The sequence below is a fragment of the Leptonychotes weddellii genome, chromosome 4, assembly GCF_054177405.1.
Source record: "Leptonychotes weddellii isolate Sample4059 chromosome 4, ASM5417740v2, whole genome shotgun sequence".
Taxonomy (NCBI): domain Eukaryota; kingdom Metazoa; phylum Chordata; class Mammalia; order Carnivora; family Phocidae; genus Leptonychotes; species Leptonychotes weddellii.
Window position 1 is genome coordinate 91,065,487 of NC_138372.1, and position 21,113 is coordinate 91,086,599.

At 40.6% G+C, this 21,113-nt stretch overlaps 1 protein-coding gene across 3 annotated transcripts in view; it reads left to right on the forward strand.

Moving 5' to 3' along the window:
* Positions 1-21,113, forward strand: part of WDR3 (WD repeat domain 3) — a 35,605-nt gene that overhangs the window by 3,280 nt on the left and 11,212 nt on the right. For all 3 annotated transcript variants that reach the window (XM_006745887.3, XM_031042019.2, XM_031042018.2), the window contains exons 2-20: positions 605-806; positions 1,786-1,995; positions 4,229-4,347; positions 6,312-6,390; positions 7,517-7,612; positions 8,509-8,622; positions 8,819-8,920; positions 9,373-9,470; positions 10,363-10,470; positions 10,995-11,225; positions 13,491-13,584; positions 15,575-15,676; positions 17,289-17,374; positions 17,550-17,685; positions 18,410-18,466; positions 19,495-19,595; positions 19,801-19,912; positions 20,058-20,192; positions 20,457-20,507. In XM_006745887.3, coding sequence (XP_006745950.2) covers positions 636-806; positions 1,786-1,995; positions 4,229-4,347; positions 6,312-6,390; positions 7,517-7,612; positions 8,509-8,622; positions 8,819-8,920; positions 9,373-9,470; positions 10,363-10,470; positions 10,995-11,225; positions 13,491-13,584; positions 15,575-15,676; positions 17,289-17,374; positions 17,550-17,685; positions 18,410-18,466; positions 19,495-19,595; positions 19,801-19,912; positions 20,058-20,192; positions 20,457-20,507 — 2,202 coding nt within the window. In that variant the 5' untranslated portion in view covers positions 605-635. The remainder of the gene's footprint in view (positions 1-604; positions 807-1,785; positions 1,996-4,228; positions 4,348-6,311; positions 6,391-7,516; positions 7,613-8,508; positions 8,623-8,818; positions 8,921-9,372; positions 9,471-10,362; positions 10,471-10,994; positions 11,226-13,490; positions 13,585-15,574; positions 15,677-17,288; positions 17,375-17,549; positions 17,686-18,409; positions 18,467-19,494; positions 19,596-19,800; positions 19,913-20,057; positions 20,193-20,456; positions 20,508-21,113) is intronic.

Below are 21,113 nucleotides of genomic sequence, written 5' to 3' on the forward strand. Positions count from 1 at the left end.
TGATCCCGGGACCCTGGGATCATGACCTGAGCCCAAGGCAGACGCTTAACGACTGAGCCACCCAGGCGCCCCTTTTATTTAATTTTTTATTTATTTTTATTTTTAAAGATTTTTTTTTTATTTATTTGACAGAGAGAGACATAGCGAGAGCAGGAACACAAGCAGGGGTAGTGGGAGAGGGAGAAGCAGGCTTCCCGCCGAGCAGGGAGCCTGATGTGGGACTCGATCCCAGGACCCCGGGATCATGACCTGAGCCGAAGACAGACGCTTAACGACCGAGCCACCGAGGCACCCCTTTAATTTTTTATTTATTTTTATTTTTATTTTTTTTTAAAGATTTTATTTATTTATTTGACGAGAGAGACAGCGAGAGCAGGAACACAAGCAGGGGGAGTGGGAGAGGGAGCCAAGCAGGGAGCCCGATGTGGGGCTCGATCCCAGGACCCCGGGATCACGACCTGAGCCGAAGGCAGACGCTTGACGACTGAGCCACCCAGGCGCCCCACAAGTTACAAGTTTTAATCACATGATACACGGTGGTGTTTGCTAGCCTAGCAGAAGCAAGGTACCCAAGGAGCTGACTTTTCTTTGTGTGTGTGCACAGCCGCCTCACTCGCAGTTTCAGATGTTCTAACATGGGGCTCACGAAGCAGTACCTACGCTATGTTGCCAGTGCGGTCTTTGGCGTCATTGGCAGCCAAAAAGGTAATATTGTCTTTGTGACCCTTCGTGGTGAAAAAGGACGCTACGTGGCGGTACCGGCCTGCGAACATGTTTTCGTCTGGGACTTAAGGAAAGGAGAGAAGGTAAGCCAGAGATCAACTAGGTTGGTAACGGATTTATAGGTATTTGAGGATGGAGAGGCAGAGTGGGAGAGCTCTGATTTATTATGCACAGATTTTTTTTTTAATGTATGTGCCCCTGAAAGAGAAATCTTTCTTCGTTGGGTCTAGGTAGCCAAGTATCAGGTTCTGTTGTGTTTTTCTGCACTAAATTCTGAAAACCACGACCAAATAGGAGCTTACCTCTTAGGTATCCATTTGTAGTATTTACGAGTAATTATTTGTAATCGCAATTCTGACATGTTTGGTTTTCTCTACCAGTTCTTTATTTTTCAAGTTCCTCTAGTTGCCCTCACAACCAGTTATAAAATATTAGGCGTTTAAAAGGACTAATACTTAGCTGTGTTGGCAGAACCTTTTTTTTACTGATACAGAGGAGGCCCAAGTTTGTTAAACTAGGCTTTGATATTTTGTGTCACTGAGTTCCCTAAGCCTACCATTTCTACCACACCAAGTACAGGTATTTTGATCTTGCCCAGTCACTGTGTGACTCCCAGGAGGTTAATACTTTGATACTTGTTGCTAGCCAGTTTCTTGGGGATAAACCATGTAGCACCCTAGTGCCCTACCGGTTGGTTTCTCTCAAGATGGGGTTCAGTTAAAGCAAGGATGCGTTTATAACCCTTTATGGAATATCATTTGGTGTTAACTTAGGATAAGGACTTAGTAATTTATCGCTTGGGAAATTTTTGTACATACTCTGCTAATGTAGAGCTTTGGAGAAAATAATTTTAACCTTTCTTGAATGTTTCATTGCCCTGTACAAATAATAATTCCTATATGAAAGAACTTGAGATGGATTGCAGAATTTCATTATTATTCATAAGAATGATTTGGAATTATTGATGCTCTTAATTTTACTGTCCCCAATTATTCCCAGACATTTCCTTTGACGACGTGCCTAACTCTACCTGTACATTGTTTATGATTCCTGTGATTTCAGATCCTCATCCTTCAGGGGCTTAAACAAGAAGTCACTTGCTTATGTCCCTCCCCAGATGGGCTACACTTAGCTGTTGGTTATGAGGATGGGTCTATCCGAATCTTCAGTCTCCTAAGTGGAGAAGGAAATGTGACCTTCAATGGACACAAAGCAGCCATCACTTCCTTGAAGTATGATCAGCTAGGGGGCAGGCTGGCTTCCGGGTCCAAGGTGAGACCTTGAATCAGGTACCCAGATTTTAATCTAGTGAACGAGTGTAAGGCTTATGCTGAAGCAGGTTGTTCGCATAAACTGTTGGGTGAAACAGTGGGTCTTCGATGTACAAAATAGTATAGGTGGTGGAAATGGAGGAAAGAAGGATGAATGTGAATTGGGAGGTTCATTTTGTTGCCTGTCACATTCTCTAATAAAAGCCTATTAAGTATAGGAACAAGATGAGGATGCCTCTGATAAGTATTATATAACATCATTATGGAAGTGCTACTTAAAACAGTACACAAGGGGAAAAAAAAACCAGATGGGACAAGGAGAGACAAACGGTCATTCTTTGCCATAAAGATTGGTAGCTTTCCTATGTCTCAGAGTCATCAGTTAGAAAATACAATGTAAAAGGTTGTATTTACAGTAGTATATTAAGTGACAGAAAAATACTATGAAACTGTACTGAAGAATGTAACAGAAGACCTGAACAGAGATACGAATCATGTTCCTGAACGAGAAGACAAAGATGCTGGTGTTTTCTGGTTAATTTATATAGTTACAGCAATGTAAATAAGTGTCTCAAAAAGGTTTTGTTGTTGTTGTTTTAGTAACATGACCAAATTATTTAAAAGGGTGTATGGAAAACAAATGAGTCAAAAGCACCAGAAATTTGGGAAAGAGGAATAATAAAAGAGGGCTGTAGATTGTTTTTTTTTCAGAGTTAGATATTTTTTTAGGAGGTCTCAGATGTTAAAATGCGTTATGAAGTCATAATTAAAATGTGTTAAACTAATCTATCAACACAAAATAGGTAGGTTATTGCAACCAAATGGGAATCCCAGACACAAATCCATTTTCCTATTTCTAATTATATTTCAAAGATGACGTTTCTGGTGTGTATAAAAGTGATGAATTCTAAAACAGTGCTTAGACAATTGGCTATGTAGGGGGAAGTTTAAGTTAAAGCTTTATGCCACCTACCAAAATGAGTCACAGATTAAAGACTTACATATTAAAGATATTTTATGTAAACTGGAAGATATGTAAGTAAATATTTATCTGATACCAGGGTAGGAAAGGACTTGAAGCATATCAGCAAAGAAATTATAAAGAAAAAGAGTGATAGATTTGAATATTTAGATTTAAAACATTTGTACATTTAAAAGAAATAGGAAAGTTGTTAAGAGTAAGTTCCAAGAGTTCTTATCACAAGGAGGGATTGTTTTTCCTTTAGTCTTCTTTTTTTTTCTTTTTATTCTATTTATTTGAGAAGATGGATTTAGCATCATGTTATATGTATACCTTAGACTTATACAGCAACGTATGTCAATTATTTCTCAATGAAACTGGAAAAAAGTTAAAGGACATTGAAAAAGAGAAAGTATTTAATATTTTCAGTATAAAAAGAATTAATATCCTTCATCTCTTAATAACTTATAAACAATCAAACAAAAAGTAAGACCCAGAGGAAGACGAAAGACAGGCCTTAGCAGTTCAAGAGAGGTACAAGTGGCCAGTAATCCCCACAGAGCATGGACAGAATTTCTCATTGGTATTCAGAAATGTAAATTCAGTAACTACTGAGACAGCATTTGTAGCTGGTTTTTGAGAAACTAGTAATATCCAGAGCTGAGGAGATGGGAAAACTGGCCTTGTCATTCATATCCCTGGTGGACCTAGAGATTGGTGCAATTTAAAGAGATCAGCTTGTGATGAATTGCAAACTTTAAAGATAGAAATACCTTTTAACCCAAGAATTTCCCTCTTTAGTATTTATTCTGATCCGAGGTATATACGGAGATTTATGTACAAGAATGTTCACTTCCACATATTTATAATAGCAGAAAATTAGGAACTACCTAAATGGCTAAAGTAGAAAAATGTTTAAATGGATTATGGTATATCCTTAGGATTGATTATTTTGTGATCACTGAAAATGAGAACGGTCTGGAAGGACATGGAAAAATGGAAATATTTTGAAATAATGGGGAGAAAAGGGGGGAGGGTTATAAAATGACATGAATAGCATGATCCCAGTTTTCTGAAAATAACCTGAATGTTGAATTGGAGCAGTATAGATGGTGGAATTAACTGTTGTTTATTCCCTCAAAACTTTTCTGTTTGCTTTCCAAATTTTCTACAAGGACTACGTATCACCTTTGTAATAAAAATATTACGTCGTACTGTGTGTCGAGGCCTGATGAGGTAAAGAAAATTCTTCTGTATTATCTGATCCCTTTAGGACACAGATGCTATTGTGTGGGATGTGATCAATGAAAGCGGCCTCTACCGTCTAAAGGGGCACAAGGACGCCATCACACAGGCACTGTTTCTACGAGAAAAGAATCTGCTAGTTACTAGGTAAATAACAGTTTCATTTCCAGTTCTTTTCTATGTAAATGCATCAGAGAGGGTTTCAAAGACAGAATTTGGGTCCTTCCTTCCTCATTCGTCCACACTACCCTCAGACTCACGTGTTAGCTTCTTCTGCCCTCTGCTTTCCTCGCTCCTTCCCTCTTCTCCCCAGTAGTACCCTAGAAGCTATCCATAGAGTTACTTCTAGCATTTTTAATTCTCTTCTGATTTGTCATTAATATCCTCTGGTATTAGCTTTTTCACGGTCCTTAAGCTTTGGCATGCCATTTATAGAATGAACTGTCTGCTTTCTGGATCCTGAGAAAGTCAGGAAAACAGAATGTGGAGCAGTGAGCAGAGGTGAATACCAAGTGTTTGAGTTGCCTGCCTTTTGAGAACAGACATACTCTCTATGTAGGCCTTCTGAACATCTATTAGGTTGAACCATATGAAATTTCCATTTGTGCAGGTCAAACATGATAGGTCAAATATCAGCAATTTCATATGTTTCAACCTGATATAATAATGATCCATCCTAAGGAATGGCCACCCAGGAAAGTTTGGGATCCTAAGGTTTGCCAGCAGTAACTAGAAGAACTATAGTAATGATTCAGAAGCATTTGTGAAGGAGCCCTGAATGCCATACCATTGGTGGTCTGGTTCCTGTGGGATGGCACATTGGTGTGTTGTTAGATAACACAAATTTTGTGAGAGAATGACTAATGTTCTAAAAGAATATACACATTTAGCTTAGGGAACAGTTGATCCTTGAACAACAGGGTTGAATTGGTCAAGTCCACTTGTATGCGTTTATTTTTTCAGTAAATCCAGTACAGTACTGTAAATGTGTTTTCTGCTATGATTTTCTTAATAGTTTCTTTTCTTTAGATTACTTGGTTGTGAGAATATTACATACAAAATAGGTGTTAATGAACTGTTCATGTTACTGGTAAGGCTTCTGGTCAAGAGTAGGCTATTGTTGTGGGAGAATCAGAGGTGTGTGTGTGGATTTTTGACTATACTGGGGGTGAGGGATTTGGCGCCACTAGCCCCCTCGTCGTACAGGGATCAACTGTGTAAAAGAAAGGAAATAACACAGTGAGGTGGGATTGTATAGGAAGGACTTTACAAGTGGGGTTTTGTTTTTTTTTGTTTTTGTTTTTTGCCAGTTTAGTCATGAAGGAGGATTATATTCGATTTATATTAGTGAAGAAGCAGGGAAGGGGCATTTGAGGCGGGAAGAGTAGAGCTCATTGGCAGGGAGACTCAGAGCCAATGAATGACAAGTTTCGAAAATGGTGCTAAAGAGCCTGATTTTGATTCTATAGAGAACCTTGAGCTAGTGGAAGTTTAAAAAATTGAGATTATCTGATAGTTTATTGGATGTAATGAAGGCACAGGAATGGACAAAGAGACCGGATGGGAAGCTATGAAAATAGTTCAGGCAGTAGAACTTAAATTCAGGTTCGCGGGCAGAAATGGATTGGAAGGAGTCAAGGCCTCCCAGAGGAGGTGTTTTCAGGATGTGGGGACCACCTGGACATGGGAGATGGGAGCAGAAGAGATGTGAGAGATTTCTGTGTCAGACAGTGGGGGAATGTGGGTGCTGTGACAGGTCAGCGTCTGTGTTCTGTGACACTCTGAATTCGTAGTTATTTCTGTGCTTACAGGTGAAACATTGTATTTTCTACCTAATAATGGAAAGTTAGGATTCTTTACTTTTTAAGAAAAGCGTCTGTGTTCTGTGACACTCTGAATTCGTAGTTATTTCTGTGCTTACAGGTGAAACATTGTATTTTCTACCTAATAATGGAAAGTTAGGATTCTTTACTTTTTAAGAAAAGGTGAGGTAGAGTGGTAGCATTAGACATTGTTGCTACGTATATTTTTTTGAAGGCAACACATGAGTCCTTGACCTACCATTTACTGATTTTTTTCTAATAAGATTTTTCTCCTGTTTCTTTTTTTAGTGGGAAAGATACCATGGTGAAATGGTGGGACCTTGATACCCAGCACTGCTTTAAAACGATGGTTGGCCACCGAACCGAGGTACATGTAGGATCACGGGCCCAGGGAAAGAATGGCAAGGCAAAAAGATGGTTTTCTTCCCTGGGCCTCTCATGGCCCTTTGCTTTTACTGCCCACAGTAACCATCATGTGCTGTCTTGAGAGACAGAGGTTGGAGTGGTGGAGGGAGGGAGCACTAGCTGTCGGAGCAGACAACAGCTACCCTGGCATTTAGTAGAAATTGGCCTTGGAGAAGTTTCTAATCCACGAACATGAGTTTCATTGTTTTTAAATAATGTGTCCACCTTTTTGATGATAGGGAGGTCTGTTGATGCTGTATGTACAGTGCTTGGCCCCGTGACCTGTAAACAGCAAATCGTAGTCATTATAATAGTTACCCGAATGTAGAAGTTTTCAATAGAGATCAGGGAGTATTTTATATCTTTGCATCCTCCTCCATGCTTTGTTCATACCAGGCTCTCAAAAACATTAATTAATGATGAGGAAAAGCAAATTATTCTTGGACTGTTGATTCACAACAATACTATTCTTTTCATTGTTCTTAGATATTTGAGGCTGAAAATTATACAATAGACATCAATGGGGTACCTTTTATTTGCAGGGCATGGCTGAAAGCAAAGAAGTACCGGACTTAAAATCATCCTTTGAGTGGCTTCTAGTTAGGAATTGTGCTGAACAGCCATTATCTAAATTTAAGGGTAGGAAATTACAGAGAAACTTGTAGTTTACTCCATAATCAACAGTTCTACCACAGGCCATGTTTTCTTTCCAAAAGTGAGATTTTTCTCTCTCTCTTTATTTTTAAGATTTTATTTATTTATTTGATAAAGAGCGCACAAGCAGGGGGAGCGGCAGGCAGAGGGAGAGGAGAAGCAGGCTCCCTGCTGAGCAGGGAGCCCAACGTGGGGCTCGATCCCAGGCCCCTGGGACCATGACCTGAGCTGAAGGCAGACGTTTAACCGACTGAGCCACCCAGGCACTCTGAGATTTCTCTTACTGTATTTTGAAAGGGTTACCTTAAAATGAGGCTTTGCAAATGTCAAACAGATTTCACTACACACAGTCTACTTAGATTTTTGGAATGTCACATCATATATCCTGGAGTCTCTTAAAAATCATACTATTTGAATCTTTTTATACTCTGTAGGTGTGGGGGTTGGTGCTGGTGTCAGAAGACAAGAGGCTCATCACTGGGGCTTCCGACAGTGAGCTGAGGGCTTGGGACATAGCCTATCTACAGGAGGTAATTGTTTTTGGGTTTTTTTTTGATCACGGGCAGTGCCGTGTTTTAGCAGTGTCACAGGCTCATTGAATTTTGAATTAGCTATAATTATTGAGTACTTCCATAATACTAGAAGGAATTTTAAAACTTTTAGTCAGAATTTTTTTCTTCATTGTTAGCTCAGTTGCCCTCATTTATTTGAGCTCGAGGAAGGATAGTTTTAGGCTTACACCTTCTGGTGATGCTAATGTTTTAGTTTGTGGGGTTCTTAGCCCAGAGTTCCTGGACCTTTGGGTGTCCATGGATGGACTTCAGGCTATCTGTGACCCTTTCCCCTCAGACAAAATTCTGTGTAAAATTTGTGTGTGTGTATAAACATATGTTCTGAGATCTGTAACTCTCTCAGATCCTCAAAAGATTTTGTGTGGAAGGAAGTTTATGGACTGCAGGTTTAGCTGGAGTTAGGTGTGTAGCGTTGTGTTCAGTAGCTGTTCTGGTGGGTTCTACTGTAGTAGGCTAGGCTTTATCCTTTCTTCATGTCTGGATTGCCTTTGTAGTTCTGTGTGCCAGACTGGCATCTTTCCTCCAGAATATGGTAGCCTTTCACATAAGAAAATTTCAAAGTTAATGAAGAATCAGTCATCATTTTTTCACCTCAGTTTAAATTACTAGGTTGCTAAACCATAGTCTGTATTTTTTGGAAAGTTACCGGAGATAGTATAGTGAATACTGTTTTGTTTGTATTTGCCGTAGTCTGTTTTTAACATACTCTGGTTAAGTGTCCTACCACTGAAGAGGTTTGATCAAAGAGACCACTTATTCATGGACATAAGAATAGGTTTCTAAGTCATTAGGGTTAAGAGACACTTCCTGGGACACATTATTTCAGCTTCTATTTTCCCATTTTTATAAAACAGGTGGAAGACTTAGAAGAACCAGAGCCCAAGAAAAGCAAAGGGTCTTCCCCTGGAATACAGGACACACATGAGCCTGAGGATGGCAACCCAGAGACAGATGAAACTCCTGAGGATGTAATTCTTTTTCTTATCTTCATTTGTGTTGTGTCATGGGGAAAGCGAGAATTGGAGACTTTTTAATTTAAAAACTCACAGTTACCGTCATTTTTAGGAATATCTTTGTCCCCTGCATCTCTTTAGAATCGTACCTTTTCAGAGGTTTGACAGAACTTGCATTTTACTTTGGTCTTCTTCCTTGCTTCTTCCATAGCGCATCCTTACATGCAGAAAAGCTGGTTCCATCATGCGGGAGGGAAGGGACAGAGTTGTGAACCTTGCGGTCGACAGGACAGGGAGGATTCTAGCTTGCCACGTGAGTACCAGTTGTCGGAGAAAGCAGGGACGGGGCTGTTCCTTTCAGAGACTCGTGCTTGTTTTATATGCAGTGTAGAGATTAATTTTCCCCCAGTCTTGTTAACAATTCATTATGTGCTGCTGTGTAGACCTATAATCCCTAGCTTCTATTAGCATAACACAGTAATAGTTACTATTATTGTTCTTATTAGTTAGCAAGCATTAAATGCGTGCTTTTCTGAGCAGTTTAAAAGCATTAGCCAGCTTTTTATTTAGTCTTCTGAGCAATGCTGTGAGTAGGAGGTGTTATTCCCACTTTACACATTAGACGGCAGTCCCGGAGGGAGGAAGTTGTCCGAGGTAATACGACTAGTAAGGGAAGAAAAAGGAACATTATTGTTTAGGTCTTACTGAGAAAAAGCTATGTTACAAATTGCCTTTCCTGGACTCACGTCAAGTTTCACCTTTTAGGGAACCGATTCTGTGCTAGAAGTGTTCTGCATCCTTTCCAAAGGAGAAATTCAGAAGAAAATGGATAAGAAGATGAAGAAAGCTAGAAAGAAAGCAAAGTGTGTTGCTTTTATTTTTTTTTAATATTTACTATTAAAGTATCTTGGGTAAGCCATGTAGTACTGATAGAAAAACTATGGCTTCTTTAAGGAAGCGATTACTGTGTTAGCAATTACCGTTAAAAGGTAGAGAAGTTGTTTGGAGTGCCGGGAGTCCATGTTTTACATTTCTACTCTTTAGTACAGCTTCGTAACTAGCATGTTCCTGAGTCGTGAACTCAGAGCCACATAGAACTAGAAAGGCCATACAGATTTTTAAAAATAGCTAAGAAATGATTTAGTTCTCAGGCCAGCAGGTATCTTCACTGACAGCAACTCATACACAAGGAAGCTGGGTTGCATAATGCTAACCTTGGGGCCTGTGAGGAGAAGGACTATAGAACTGGCATTTGGGGGCAACATCACCTTGGAATAGGTTATTATAATAACCAAAGAAATCGGTTCCTCAGTGGTTGAAATTTATCAAGGCTCAAAGAAAAAGTCACCTTGGCAAACCTTGTGAGACCTCTGGTTTATTTGACATAGTTGGACTTGTAAGTGCAGCTTAATGGATCTTCTAAAAAGTCCTGAAGTTAGAAAAGTTAACCAGGTACACTTCATTGGAATAGTTTGAATTACAAAGACTTACTTGCCCCAGGAAATTTTATGGGCTGTTGCCTTCAGAATCCACTTATTGAGGGTACTGATTAAATGGAATAAAATTTTATGACACTGTAGTTCACAAAGCATTTGTCCATAACACTGCATTATCTAATTCTCATGGTACTCCTTTGTTAAGTGACTCTCCCAGGATTACACAGGTTGTTGGTCTTAGAGCCATAATTTGACTAACATAATAGCAGAGCTTCTTCTAGAAAAGTCATTGTTCTCTCCGCCCCCCCCCCCGCCCCAGATTAAATTCTTCCAAAGGGGAGGAGGAAGACCTTGAAGTCAATGTCGAAATGACACTGCAAGATGAAATCCAACGGGTGACTAATATCAAAACTTCTGCCAAAATCAAGTGAGTAAAAGTGTAGTATCTGAATTACCTGAGAGCAATATTGTAGAAATAGTAAGCTACAAAGTTGTATTGGTTTTTTCATGCTCATTGTTAGCAGTCTAGAGGAATTACATATTTGGAGACAGTGATCATGGGATACCTGCCCTCACCATAGGCCTGCTTATTCATCATCTCATATTTGTTTTATTACAGTAACTGTTTCTATTTGTTTAATCTTCTTTCCTGCTGCCAATTAAAAAGAAAAACTTGTACCCCATGCTCCAAAAGGATTTAAGGTCACGTATAAAAATTATTTACATAAAAGCAAGATACATGTCAGATCCAGTATCTGAGCCCAGGTTTTTTTGACTTAAAAACCCATACTCAACTACCATCCCAAGATGCAGAGCACTTTTTGTAAAATTCTTTATACTTGCTCAAACATCACATAAATGGAGGACGCTGTGAAGCCTTTCTACTAGAAACAGTTAACCTTGTGAGTGAAGATGGTGGCTAGAACATTTATGAATTATTTTCTCACACAGATCATTTGACTTGATTCATTCACCTCAAGGAGAGTTGAAGGCAGTCTTCCTGCTGCAGAATAACTTGGTGGAGTCATATTCGCTGCACCTGTCTGCCCCTGCTCCTCAGCCTGTCAGGACGAGCAGAATCACCATCGGGGGTCATCGCAGTGACGTGCGGACCCTTTCTTTCAGCTCCGACAACATTGCTGTCCTTTCAGCCGCGGCAGATTCTGTGAAAATATGGAACAGGTTTGTGAAATGGTGCTCTCCATACTTTTATCCAGTCATGTTTTCTTTCCTGCGAATGAGGTTCTAGTACTCTTGATGGTTAGTTGTTAGTCTCTTAAGGCCCTACATACAGTTCCATCAAAAATGTATCTTGACTGTGGGCCTGTGGAGTTTAGAGTTGGAAAGGTTGCTTTTTAAAATTTGGTGCAAAAAATAAACGCAAGCTTATTCCATGTCTGAGGTTTGTCACCGTACTTGGGTAGAGAAAAACACACAAACAGGCTGCCTACTCCTTGAATTCTAGTAGGCTCTTAGTGCTGTCCAGTATTTTTACTATAATTTTCCATTCCTTTCCTAGATGACTATTCCACGCCTCTTCTCTCCTCAAGCCCCAAAAACCTCTAGCACCTTCAAGCTGGCGACCTTGCTTCCTAATTCACTGAAAAATGGAATCATCTAGAAAACATTCATGTGCTCCCGGCACATCTGCCAACTCAGCATGTATATACGTGTATACCCACGTAGTCCACTTTCCCTCCTGTCACTGTGTTGGTGTTCCTAATCAACGTTGACCACAGCTTGTACCTGTGGCTCTTTCTCTGCTCCCCTGCTAGCGGTTGTCCTCCTCCTGCATCTTTAACATTTCTGCTCTGTTGGATCATTCCCGTCAGCATGCAGGTATGCTCTAATACCTCCCATCTGAAAAGAAGTAATAGCCCTGTCTCCTCCTCAGTCTCTCTGGTTACGTCCCATCCTCTGATTCTTTTCTCTGTTCTGTCTTCATCTGTCCCCCATCAGGCCTTTCCCCACCTTTTCACCATAGCAGCTCTTGTCGCCTCATCAGGGATCTTCATGTTTCTGAATCCAGTGACCCGTAAGCTTCATGTGACACTCTCTCCTGGAATTGGTAACTTTCTCCTCTTTGAAGCACTTTGACTCTCATTACTTCCTCTTCCTCTGCTGGCCGTTCCCTCTGTCTGTGCTGGGTCCTTCTTACCTTTCGGACCTCTAAGTGTTGGAATACTTCAGGGCAGAGTCTTTGGACCTTTTCTCTGTCTACACTCACTTTCTGCAGCTTTCTCTATGCTGACGACGCATACATTTCTCTCTCTAGCCTCAGCCGCTCCCTGAACACCAGACCCTTACATCCAAGTCTTTTGTTTGTATCACCACCCGGCTGTCTAATTGGGCATCTCCATTTTTCATACGGCCCCAACCAAGCTTGTGATCTTCTTTCTCCCACGATCTCCCACCTGTTGCTCTTCCCCGTCTTCGAAAGTAATTACTTCCTTCCAGTTGTTCTCCCCTCGATGCTGTGGTCACTCTCTCATATCCCAGGTCCAGGTCACTAGCAGATCCTGTCAGCTTCAGCTTCAGAACTTAGCCAGTATCCAGCACGTGTCCCCACCTGTGCTGCCACCCCCAGCTCCCGTCCGCCATCGCTTCTCACCGTTGTTGTTGTCGAGATAGCTTCCTGGGGGGTGCGTGCCCCCCCTCTGCGTGCCCCCTTGTAGTCTGTTCTCCATACAGCCGCCAGCGTCATCTTCATGATGGAAGTGTCAGTCCCAGTAGATCCACCTCATTGCCTGGAAGCCAAAGTGCTCACAGACCTCACCTCTGACCCCCCTCCCCTTCTGCTGTGCTAGAGCCCACTGGCCTTTTCTTATCCTTAAACAGCAAGAGCACGTCCCTGCTGTGGTGATTGCGTGCCTATTTTTTGTGCCTGGAACCTTCTACCACCCTGACCCTCCTCCTCCCCTTCCCCCAGTGTTGTTTCTCCACAGCACCTGCTGTCACCTGATAGACCACTATGTGTTTGTCTCGTTCCTAAAGAATGTGAGGGTCGTTTCTGTTTAACTCACTGTTATACCTCTAGCGCCTAGAATTGCGTCTGGCATTCAGTAAGTGTTGAATGAAGTGGGCATTTGATATATATCTGTTGAAGGGATGAATGTTTATCGTCCAATAAAATGAACTCGTAGAGATATTTAATAATAGGCTAATTCGACTTGTCATCCTGTGGGCTCGATTACTTCTTTATGGTGGCACATGGAGCCCAGCAGATGCTTTTTTTTTTTGCCCTGCTTTTATATAATCTCTGTTCCTTAGGATTAGGAGGCCCCTACCAAAAGAATAAAAGTGCCATTTAAATTTTTCTCTCTTGACTATAATTGGGTCTGAGCCGAGCTCTGTGTGGCTAGGTGTGTATTGAACAGACATGCTGACCTCTAAGACGGGGAAGCAGGTTCTCTTAACATGTGGTTCTTTATTCGTTCTTTCTCACAGGGCCACATTACAGTGTATCCGCACAATGACCTGTGAATATGCGCTGTGCTCGTTCTTTGTACCTGGTGATAGGCAGGTGGTCATAGGAACAAAGGTAAACTGAGGCTTTTTCTTGGATTTTGGAGGTTTTTCTACTCAATATTCTTAAAGTTTGAGAACTCTGATTCCTATTTTTGCATATTGGAAATGAATGAGAGCTGGTTAATTTGAGAAGGTTGGTAGTTCGTTGCCCTTTTTTGAGGGGTTTTCTTTTAAGTTTTGTTTTCTTTATTTGTGTTTTTAAACAATCGAACCTTATGTCAAATTGTGAGGAAGGAAATTACAATCATGACCTTGAGATAACTGTCCATTCATGTTTTGGTGGTCGGCCTTTTGTGCATCTCTTCACGAACACATATGTAATTGTGTTTTGAGAAGACTAATGATGAAATATACGAAGTACCTATTGTCCGGCTTGGCAGGTAGAAGCATTCAGTAAAGACAGACTGACTAGTCCTCATTTCCAGTTGCCAATCAGATTAGGAGATAAATGGGCGGGAATAAGCAGACTTGGATTTGGATCCAGATTCTCCCCATTTTAGAGTGGATAAATTGCTGCAAGTCCTGAAACTTCTTATAGTATGTTTCCTTATCTATATAATAGGATGAAAAGAAGTGCTTTTTGACAGTGGCTTTTGCACTACATAGGCCTAGCCTTGAATTCTAGATTTTCCACTCACTGAGTGTGAGAACTTTGGGCAAGTTACTTGCCCCTGTATGCCTTGGTTTTCTCATGTAAAATGAGGTAAACAACCTACCTCACCCTACGGAAAGCACTTAGCACAGAAACTGGCTCACAGCGAATAACAAGTAAATAAGAGCTGGGAGCAGAAGTACTGGTAGTAGGAGTAGCAGTGAGAATAAAATGGAATGAGGTCTTTGGAATACTTTGAAAAGTGCTTTGCAAGGATTTGTCATTGTCGCCCCCCTAAACTTGTGCTGTATGTGCACGATTGTTTTATTAGAAAACCTGTGTATCACAATGGGTCTTTTTTTGCCTAGTTAAAAGTGTAAAATAAGCCAGAGAGATTTTAGGGTCACTGTCAGGGAATGAACATTAAATTCCAATTACAAGTTTCTCTCGTTTTTCATTCATTCTTTCAACAAATGTCCCCTCTATTGTTTTTGTTAGGAGAGCATTTTGTGAATATCTTAAGTCTACCTGTATGGCTAAAGTGCAATCCGCAGACCCCAGCCCAGTCTCTGTGCGAGGCAGTTAATGTACATGATCTCATTTAATGCCCACAACCACTTTGAGATGCTGGTGCTGTAAATCCCATTTTACAGATGAGAAAACAGGCTCTTGGAGGTGAATTCAGCAACAGCCACAGAGTATGAAAGAGGCAGCCCTGGAACTCAGGTCTTCCTTACACTCTTGCCACCCCATGTGCAGAAGCCCATCATAGAGCAGGCTTTGCTGCTGTGTGTATGTGATCATGTTATTTTTATTTATTTTATTTTTTAATTTATTTAATTTTTTTTTAGTTTTTAAATTTTTTATTCTTTTTTATTTTTCATTAGCCAAGTTCTAAGCAGGAAGTGTGGCTCATTGTCTTCTAAGCTTTTGCGGTTTTTTTGTGTTTTTGTTTTAAGTCCATTGCCCTCCCTAGCATCGTAGGTAGATACCTATTTCTCATTGTCAGTGTATTCTAGAGGAGGAAACCAAAACTAGATGGGGAAGAGTTAGTTAAGCCAATTACCATTTAAACTTGATAAAGCTTAAAAGTTTTTTAGGTGTATTTGCTGTTGTGTGTCTCCTGATTTGCTGAAGTTGGAGAACCAGTGAATGTGACAAGAGGCCAGGACTGCCAGGTTGCCCGGTTCTGTCGTCATTCCGCCGAGCAGCCCTGCCAGAGTTAACCCAGCACATCAGTGGTGTTTATTCAGATAGGAGGCACAGAGCGGGGAATGTGGGATCCATTTGCTAAACTGTCAGCCACATGGTCGCTGCTCGGCTATGAAATCTTTCCTAAACTGCGTAGGCATGAATCTTGGAGGTTGTGGGTGTGCTCGTTGGAGCTGTGCTCATTTTGTGTCTTCCTCAGACAGGAAAGCTGCAGCTTTACGACTTGGCCTCAGGAAATCTGCTGGAGACAATAGACGCACATGATGGAGCTTTATGGTCCTTGTCTCTCTCTCCAGATCAGGTAATGAAACCAGATGTTATGATCTGGACTTGAGTACTTCCCCGTTTCTTACATCAGATTTTACTGCTGCCTAACAAAGATTTCTTCGGTGTTTCTTTAAAGAAAGCCCGCTTCTTGTCTAATCTTTAGATTTCCTTTTTGATGGCATATCATGTGCCTGATAATATGAATAGCTGTCATTATCAAATGAATTCTCATTCAGCTGCTCTTGATCATCAGCTGCATGACATCCGATTGCTTACCCTTGTGAGTTTTCACCAATGGTTTGTGCTACTTCCTAAGAGGGAATATTTCCTTGGGCAACAAAATGCAGAGGATGGAGTAGACTTTTCTATTCCTCTTTTAGTCTATACGTCTATGACTATATAAGTCTAGTGTTGATAGCAAATATACCAGCCCTTTCAAGTCAGTAACAGGATGCTTCCCTTCAGAGGGGTCACCTTGGAGAACTGTATACTTAACTCTAGTCATGGTGCTGTTGCTCAGAACATTTTGAGGTATTTTTTGGACAATAATAAGAGATTGTGGCCTGTTCATTTGAATCTTCTCAATAGTGGCAAACCTTCATCCATTGAAAGTAGATACCATTTTTGGAAAAAATTGAATCTGGAATTTAGAGTGGGTTATGCCATTTGGGGTCAGATCAAAACAACTTTAAAATTTAAATAGTAGTAACATCTTGGATTTGTAGAGGATTCTTTCTGCAAAGTATTTTTATATCCATCATGTCATTTATTATTTGCATAATGGTTTTATAAACTAAACTATAGATAGTCTTTGTCATTACAGCAACACTAAAGGTCATCGGTAGGTTCTTTTCTATGTTACTAATCTCAAATGGCAGAATAAACACTTGGGATCTAATTTTCTGACCCATGCTCTATATACTTTAATACTACAATGTGATGGGACTAATTTTCTTGATACTGGAAAACAGTTTCAAACATATTTTAAGCAGGGACATTGCAGGAATAAGTTTATACCCTACTGAGGTAAATACTTTGAATAAACATATTTTGATGATCCAGTCTGTGTATATTTGTCAAACCATTTTATTACTTAATAGCAAATTCTTTGACTGGTGCTTTCTCAGGTAGAGCAAGAAACCCTACAATGTTCAAAGACTTCCTGATGCTGAATGAAAGTATAACTAGAACTTTACACTAGTTACCATCTGTCTACATTAGCCCCTGCTAGAAATTTTTAAATAAGGTCTGGCAGCAGCCCCAAAAGAGCAGTGGAAGGGGGGGGGCGCCTGGGTGGCTCAGTTGGTTAAGCGACTGCCTTCGGCTCGGGTCATGATCCTGGAGTCCCGGGATCGAGTCCCGCATCGGGCTCCCTGCTCGGCAGGGAGTCTGCTTCTCCCTCTGACCCTCCCCCCTCTCATGTGCTCTCTCTCTCTCTCATTCTCTCTGTCTCAAATAAATAAATAAAATCTTTAAAAAAAAAAAAAAAAGAGCAGTGGAAGGGGTTAGGAAGGAACCACATTTTTCTTAATTCTTCTCCCATGCTGTTAAGTAAAAATGGTCTTTTATACAATTTTGATATGTATCTTCTTACCAAAGTTTCTGTAATAAAATATTTCTTAATTGCAATGTCATTGGCTTTTCAGCGTGGCTTTGTGACAGGTGGTGCAGATAAATCTGTCAAGTTCTGGGATTTTGAGTTGGTAAAAGATGAAAATAGTACCCAGAAGAGGTGAGTAGACATTTTTTAATTTGTGTCCTTTTTTTGGAGGGAGAATGGGGAACCACAGAATGGGCCTTTGACATGTGTATTTCTGTTGCACTCCAGGGAGTTTTTGGAATTTTTGTCTGCCTGTGTAGAGCCCTTATTTACTTATTTATTTATTTCATGCTTTCCGTCATGCTAGACTTTCTGTGAAGCAAACCCGAACCTTGCAACTAGATGAAGACGTCCTGTGTGTCAGTTATTCTCCCAACCAAAAACTGTTGGCTGTGTCTTTGCTGGACTGTACTGTGAAAATCTTCTATGTTGACACTTTAAAGGTACAGTGATTATGCCTGGAAATAGTTTCTGTCTTTCTCACTGACCGTGGGTTGAGCCTGGAAAGTGGCCTTGACTGTGCCCAGCAGTGGTGTGTTTCTAAAGATGTATGTGTGAATCAAAACACTGTAGGTGTACTAGGAAAGCTAGGATTTTTACAGAACCCTTCGGTTCATAAGTTTTGCTTAAAGCGAGTTGTATTTCATAAGCTCAGAAAATCTGTAGACAGCACATCCTGTTGCCGCCAGTAATTGCAGAGAATTGCTGCATCTCCTGGGCAGGGATTCCACACTTGGCTGGACATCAGGATCATTTGGGTTGCTTTTAAAAATTACAGATTACTGGGCCCTAGGCCCAGAGTCGGGAGGACTGCAGCAGGCCTGGGAGCATTGTTGGGAAGCGAGTGCCCAGAGTCTTTGCAGCTAAGAGATGCAGAGGACGTGCCTGTGGCCTGTTCTGACTGAGGTGGTAGGCTTCTGGGGGAGTGGCTCCTCCACAGTGCAGTGTTCAGGGCAAGTGCATGAGGGCTCCGTGTGCTGGACATGGGTACGAGCTGCCTTCAGTGGTTTGTCTTCTTTGAAAAGAGAAATAGGAAGCAATCCAGAACAGTGTTTAGGATTGTATCCTCAAGTTCTACTTTAGATCCACATGTAACAAACAATGCCTATATCTTATAGACAGACGTGGATTGTTTACATTCTTTTTTTTTTTTTTTTTAATATTTAGTTTTTTCTTTCACTCTATGGACACAAACTGCCTGTTATATGCATGGACATTTCTTATGTAAGTAAAATTTAAAGTGTCTTAGTAACAAGCACTTTCTTCGTTCTTGGCTTGCTATCTTCATTTTAGAGTATTTTTTCATCCTGTTGTATATCTTTCTCCCCAAAAAGCCATAAAATAATGTATATTGTAATCGTACCTCATATATGTGTGTGTGTGTGTATATGTATATATATATATATATTTTTTTTTGCTATATATAAATTATTTTAGTGCTGTCAGAATATGTTCAAAATATCTGAGTTAATCCTTACAGCTAACACCCTGTTGTGGATTCCCTAGATAGTGTTTTCTTAACTAAAATACTATGATTGGTAGACCACCCTAAAATACAAAAGACTTTAAAGAAGGCATCCAACTTTGTTCTGAAAGATAATGCCGGTGAAGAAGATGGAACTTGGCTTCACATTTGGACATTTACAGTATTTTGCACTATATCTATACTGTTAGTTCCTTGACCAAAATGATATTTTTGCAATGTCTAGTTATGGATAAGAGTGGGAATCTGTGTGAAAGGACTGCATACTCTGGCCATCTGTGATCAGTACATTAACAGTAAGTGGGCGGCACAAGATATTTCCGGTGGTCTTGTTATGCTGACAACTATTTGAATGAGGCATTGACATAGGAAAGATAAAAGAGAGAACATGGGATAAAAGGCTGGGTCGCAAACATTCTAGTAGGTTCTTTTCCAGACTTTTCTTTCCTCCTCCTTCCCTCTTCCCCCAAATCCTATGACAGGGATGAGCGATTTTTCTTCCTGTTTAAGGAAGTAAATAGGTAACAGACATCAAGGCACAGTACCGCCCTGTAGCAGTACGAAAACTTTGGAGCCACAGAGTTCTTGCTTTCACTCAACAAGCTTTTTAAGGAAATCTTAGGTTAAAGCAAAGAAATAGGTGCTCTTGATAGAGATGATATTTGTATTGATTTTAATGTTTCTGGAAGAAATGGGTTAGTCTTGCTTTATCTAACTGTAGAGTTTCTGATAATCAGGTAAAGTAATGGTTCCCTTCTCTTCCTCGTAGGATGGAGCACTAATAGCAACAGGCTCTGCTGACAGGAATGTGAAAATCTGGGGTTTGGACTTTGGGGACTGCCACAAGTCTCTCTTTGCACACGATGACAGGTAGGTGCAGTCTTTTCAAAGATGTCCCTTTGAGTCCTGTACGTATCATTTCCCTTGAATGTCTGCGTCTATTCAGACAGTCATAAATATAAAATTCTAAAATATAAATAACCAGGCATGCTAGAACTAGCTCTTCAAAACTGTGCATGAGGTTCTTCACTAATGTGGAATTGCTTGACATTTGATCACTTTTCTCACTTTTCAGTGTGATGTACCTACAGTTTGTGCCCAAGTCCCACCTCTTCTTCACCGCTGGGAAGGACCATAAGATTAAGCAGTGGGATGCAGACAAATTTGAACACATACAGACTCTGGAGGTGACCTCTTGCCTGCTTTGCTTGCTCAGTATTCAGAACTACTTTTAAGATCAAGTGTTGATCTTCCACTCAGATAGCGCAGGTTTCGGCCAAGGAATAAGGTGTTCCTACTCAGCCTTTCTCTTTTTGTGTCTTCTTTCTCCAGGGGCACCACCAGGAAATCTGGTGCTTGGCCATAAGCCCCAGTGGAGACTATGTTGTGTCATCGTCACATGACAAATCCCTGAGACTTTGGGAGAGAACAAGGGAGCCTCTTATTCTTGAGGAAGAAAGGGAGATGGTAAGGACTCAGGCTTGGTTACAGAATGTGCTGGTGGGTGGGTGTCTAGTTCTGTCTAGTGTGGCCACCCCTCAGCCAGTGCATGTCCAGGCACCTCCAGAAGAGGTTTCCAACACCCCCATCAACCATTTCAGGAGCCACACAGAGACAGAGATGCCATTAGGGGATTGCATTTTGAAAGACGCAGCTTTTTACTGTCTCCTTTCACTTCATGTAGAGACCATGGTTCTTCTTCCAGATTAATTTGTATCTGTCTCTTGGCAGCAAAGGGAAGCAGAATATGAGGAGAGTGTGGCCAAAGAAGACCAACCTGTAGTAAGTAAATTCTGGGGGACCCTGAGATTAAGCCCTGTAATTATCTTATTGGAATTTAATTTCAAGAATTTCTAATAGAATTAGAATTGGGGCCAGATGCCAGAGTCATCACCAGCTGATGTGGAAAGCAATCTGTGTAGTCCTGTTTGATTCAACTGTATATCCTGATTTTGTGGGACAAACGACCGACCAGATTTGGTATTGGATGTTTGTCATTCTGGCTTTTTTTTTTTTAAGGAGGCTTCAGAGAATCATAGAACAAAAATAAAAATAAAAAAATTTTAGAAATTGGGCATTCTCTTTATACTTTTAGAGGGTAGGATATTCTTTTCCTTTTTTTCCATTTTTTTTTAATGAGTAATTCTTTTTTTTAATTAATTTAATTTTATTATGTTATATTAGTCACCATGCATTACATCATTAGTTTTTGATGTAGTGATCCACGATCCATTGTTTTCGTATAACACCCAGTGCTCCATGCAGTACGTGCCCTCCTTAATGCTCATCACCAGGCTAACCCATCCCCCCACCCTCCTCCCCTCTAGAACCCTCAGTTTGTTTCTCAGAGTCTGTAGTCTCTCATGGTTCTTCTCCCCCTCCAATTTC